This window comes from Staurois parvus, unplaced genomic scaffold (genome assembly GCF_062004578.1).
Source record: "Staurois parvus isolate SC_StPar_1 unplaced genomic scaffold, SC_StPar_1.0 ptg001497l, whole genome shotgun sequence".
In the NCBI taxonomy this organism is placed as follows: Eukaryota; Metazoa; Chordata; class Amphibia; order Anura; family Ranidae; genus Staurois; species Staurois parvus.
In genome coordinates this window covers 88,939-93,815 of record NW_028319293.1, presented here as the reverse complement: position 1 = coordinate 93,815, position 4,877 = coordinate 88,939, and the positions used below count along the sequence as shown (strand labels likewise).

General features: G+C 46.2%; 1 protein-coding gene across 1 annotated transcript; it reads right to left on the bottom strand.

Moving 5' to 3' along the window:
* Window positions 1-754: 754 nt before the first annotated feature.
* On the bottom strand, window positions 755-2,500 carry LOC149435494 (E3 ubiquitin-protein ligase TRIM21-like). Its single transcript, XM_089662605.1, has 2 exons — window positions 1,447-2,500; window positions 755-1,278 (listed from the first exon to the last, which is right to left on the bottom strand). Exons 1-2 carry the CDS (start codon window positions 2,498-2,500, stop codon window positions 755-757), a joined length of 1,578 nt encoding a protein of 525 aa, XP_089518731.1.
* Window positions 2,501-4,877: the final 2,377 nt, after the last annotated feature.

Genomic DNA, 4,877 nt, shown 5'->3' with positions numbered 1-4,877 from the left:
CTCAGATCAGGACAAGATTAGATAAGGTTCAGGACAGGACTAGATCAGGAGATGATTAGTTCAGGATCAGGAGAGGATTAGATCAGGTTTAGAACAGGATTACATTAGGATCAATAAAGGATTAGATCAGGTTCAGGATGGGTTTAGATGCGGCTCAGGACAGGATTAGATCAGGTTCAGGGCAGGAGTTGATCAGATTCAGGACAAGTTTAGATTGGGTTCGGGAGAAGATTAGATCAGGTTCAGGACAGGTTTAAATGCAGCTCAGGACAGGATTAGACCAGGTTCAGGACAGGATTAGATCAGGTTCAGGATAGGATTAGATCAGGTTCAGGACAGGATTAGATCAGGTTCAGGAGAAGATTAGATCAGGTTCAGGACAGGTTTAGATCAGGTTCAGGACAGGGTTAGATCAGGTTCAGGACAGGGTTAGATCAGGTTCAGGACAGGGTAAGATCAGGTTCAGGACAGGGTTAGATCAGGTTCAGGACAGGTTTAGATCAGATTCATCACAGGATTTGTCATATGGCTGCCATTCTGTGACTAGAGAGCAAACTGTGCTAAATTTGTGTTAAAAATTGATAACGTGCAATTCATTTTCATTGAGTTTTCGTTTACTGACAAAAATTGAATTGATTTTTGTCATAGTTTTTGTCAGTTGATGGAAATTCCAATTGAATTTCCTCTAGTTTTCGTCACTGAAAACATGCCGATGATGAAAATTATGACAAAAATATTTCTCTAGGCAGATTTCTCACCTGTGATTCCCCCCAGATATCTTTACACAACCTCCTCTTTCAAATACCCCGGCATGGAGGGGCTGAGTGAAGGTGGTGGTGAAGGTGTGGAGGTGTCGGATCGGGTCACACAGATCATAGAAGGAGATCCGCCCGGCCTCATAATCCAGACCTATCCTGACTCTGGTACTGGAGACACCGCCGGGGAATGGGGTCCAATTACTGTCATGTATCACTGAGTACTGATTACTCCACAACCACCCCTCCAACCCCCAGGACTTCTTATTATATCCAATCACTGACTGACCTCCTCTCCTGTCTATATTGGGGTAACACATCCCGACTCTCCAGTACCATGACCCCCCGACATCCACTTCCCAGTAATGTCTCCCGGAGGAGAAGCTCTGACTGCTCATCACCTGACCATACTGAAATCTCTCTGGTGTTGCTGGGCGATTCTCATCTGATGATAGGGATGCAGTTTTCCTGTCATCTGATATAAGAAGATCATTAGCTGCTGTTCTCACATCCAGTAATATGTATGTAACATCCAACACCCCCCATGTTTGAGGTGCAGCCCCAATATTTGCTCCTCCAGCCTGGCGAGGTGAGCGTTGTTTGGTGCGGATGCGTTTGGCACATTTCCTGGATGGTTGACCATTGATGGGACCTTTGCCCTTTGTAGTAGAATGTGGAGAGGCATGTGTGCCTGTACATTTCTGTACATTGACCCCAGACATGATATCAGATAAACCCGTGTGTAATGTGTGTGAGATCCCCCCCACATCCCCATCCTCTCCATCATGGAGGAGGCTCTCATGTCTCTCTCTGTCCTCATCATCTCCATCCTCAGTATCACACAAGTCACCTGTGTCTGATTCCTGTAGGACAGTCAGTGGATCAGTCATGTTAAACAGCTCCTCAATGTCCCTCATCTTCCTGGACAGCTCCTCCTCCTTTATTTCCAGATCCTGAATATAATCCAACATGGAACAGGAGACCTGCTCTGCCCACCCGGAGATGTCCCTCAGGACTCTCTTCTCCAGGTCTTCCAGACGTCTCCTGAGGTCTCTGAACAGGGCAGTGACTCTCTTGGTTTCATCATCTGCTTTTCCTTGTACTTTCCTCCTGCGTTCCTGCAGACTCTGGACTCTTTTCTCCGTCTCCTCTCTCTTTGTCATCAGTTTCTGCAGAACATTCCTCAGTTTTTTCTTCTTCATCTCAGAGGCCTCCTCCAGAGTCTCCACCTGGTGTCCCCGATGTTCTCCAATGAACCCGCAGGACATACAGATACAGGTGGAGTCCTCGGTGCAGTAATACTCCAGGATCTTCTTATGGATGGAGCATTTCCTGTCCTTCAGGGAAGTGGTGGGGTCACATAGGACGTGTTCTGGTGACTTGCTGTGGACTCTCAGGTGGTTGTCACACAGAGAAGCTTCACACAGCAGACAGGATTTCACAGCCGGTACAGGAGTGTGAATACAGTGAGTACAGAAGACCCCGGACTCCTCCTGCTCTGGATGGGTAGACTGGAAGTTCTCCACTATGTTACGTAGTGTTATGTTCCTCCTCAGTGCAGAACGTTCCTGGAACTCTTCTCTGCATTCAGGACAGGAATAACCTCCAGACCCCTCCTGTGTATCCAACACACGGCCAATACAGTCCCAGCAGAAGTTGTGTCCACATTTCAGGGTTACAGGATCTGTATAAATGTTCAGACAGACGGAACATTCCAGCTCCTTTCTCAGATCAGAAGACGACATCGCTGAGAGTGGAAGAGAAATAAAAATAAAGTATCTCAGTAACCAGCGTGACCCGTTCTGTACATTCCTACCCCGGGACGAGGCTGAGACTGAGACACGTAGTCATAGGACTCCTTATACAGAGGAACACAGATAATACACGGGAGAGTTCCTGACAATAATCTCCCTAGCCGGGGAAAATAAAGAACATTCAACAATCTGTGGATACATTGGGGTTGATTTACTAAAGGCAGATAGTCTGTGCATTGCAAGTGCAGTTGCTCTGGATCTGAGGGGAACATGCAAGAAAAATAATAAAAAAATATAATTTTTGCTTGCACATGATTGGATAATAGAAATCAGCAGAGCTTTCCCTCAGATATAGAGTAATTGCACTTGCAGTACACACGCAGTGCCCAGACTATTTGCCTTTAGTAAATCAACCTCAATGTGTCAGAAATATTTCTTCCTCCTTTGTATTATATCTTGAACATTTACTAAACTAAGATACCCAGTGGAAATGGATTTATCTGAAGAAATACAAGTGATCTGAAGATTAGTGGGGGACACAGACATGGTGTCAGGAACCATGAACCAGGCAGAGACAGAAAGTGTAGTTAAATCACACCTTTAATGAAAAAGCAAATATAACATAGACCAGGAATGTAGTAAAAAAAACAGAAGCCAGGATGTGGATGCTAGAGCGGGTAATCGGACGAGTCGGGGTCCGGAAACCAGAAGTCAGCGTAGTCAGCAGAAAAAATCAGGAATAGGAATCCGAAGAGAAGTCAGCCAGACCGAGTTGTACACAGGAACACACTGGAGATCATAGACCATGAAAGGGCAAGGAGGAAATGAGCTAAGCTGCTAAAACAGCCAAAAGGGGCGGGCTGTGGGCTGGCCTAATGAGGCAGGTAATGGCATCCAGGGGAGTCACTGTGCAGACAATGGGTGGCTAGTAATTAACTGACAGCTGAGCAGCTTCTGAGCACTGAAAGGAAAGAGCTGCTCCTTGAGTAGCGTAAGCCGTGTACCGGGGTGGGCTCCCCAGGATACAGTGAAGTCACGAACGAGGAAACAACCCCAACACCAGCTTTTGTCACAACAGAATTTTACTTAGATGTGGCAAATAAACACAACCACAAATGCTGGAACATACAATAAATTTACATACACCCAGCCCAAAGGCTGAGACCCTTGTGCTGCACAGCACGGCGCCCTCTGATGGATGAAGGTAGAAGGTGTAGTGATTTACCTACTGGGGGCACAACTAAGCTGCCACACCTTACCTGTTATTACCCTACAGAGCAGGAATCAGTGTATGGGTGTACGGGATGGGCTAGCCTGCGGTGCAGCACAACAGCTTACAATCTTACACAAATCTACAGTATTCCCCCTCCCATAACTGGTCCTGTAGCACGTGCCTGAGTATTCCTTCTGAGCAAAACGCCAGTCTGGCTTGAGTTTGTGGAATTTTATCAGCTCTCCAATGTGAAATGTCACTTTAAGTTGTGGAGTCCTTCCAATGATCAGTAATAACACTTGTGGCCTGACACAAACAGAGACCCTAACTAACTATAGGCCTGGACTCAGTCTATAGGGACCAACACTGAAATGAGGTGCGTGCACGATCTTACCGACCCGGGTCTGCTTTGCATCCGCTGGTGACTCTGAACAGAACAAATGTCTCTCCACTAAGCATGCGATATCACAATATATATATTGCTTAGTTCCTCAGCGTCCCATCAGCTTCCTGGCAGCAATCTTCCTTTCTTTGAACAGGGTTAGTGTCTTGAACACCATCAGCTTCACTCAACTGAATTTCTGATTACGGTGGGCTGTCCTCACATCTGGATGGCATTGGATTCTCAGATCACACAGCCCCCCTTCTCTCTCTCAAGCATGACTGCTCTCCTCTCCTTTTCCTGTTCAATCTCACCCCTTCATGAATATAGAAATCTCTATGCAGTCTGAGGCTGTGTTAGAAAAAACAGTGACATCTTGTGGCTAAACTGCAGAATGTCAGTCAGAACGTTTTTAATTTACTTCAATCAGTGTTCAAACAATGAAAGCTGTTTCACCATCTCACAGTAGCAGGAGCCCAGCCCTGACACATAATTTGGGGGTTGTCACTAAGAAGCCAGAAAACTTCCCTTCCTGTTCTGAGGGGATGTATTGTAGTATGGGGATCAGAACTCATCCAGCCCGCTTCCTAAACTCCATTATGTGTTATGGCAGGGAGGGGGTCATACATACACTGTATGTACTAACACAGTAGTAGATTAGATAGTCCTGGGTAGGGATGAGGTTCTGGTCAAGCAGGGGTTCAAGGAAAACCCAATCTGTTCACAGTCTGTAGAAACTGGAAACTTATGCCGTCTTTCACCGAGATAGCATC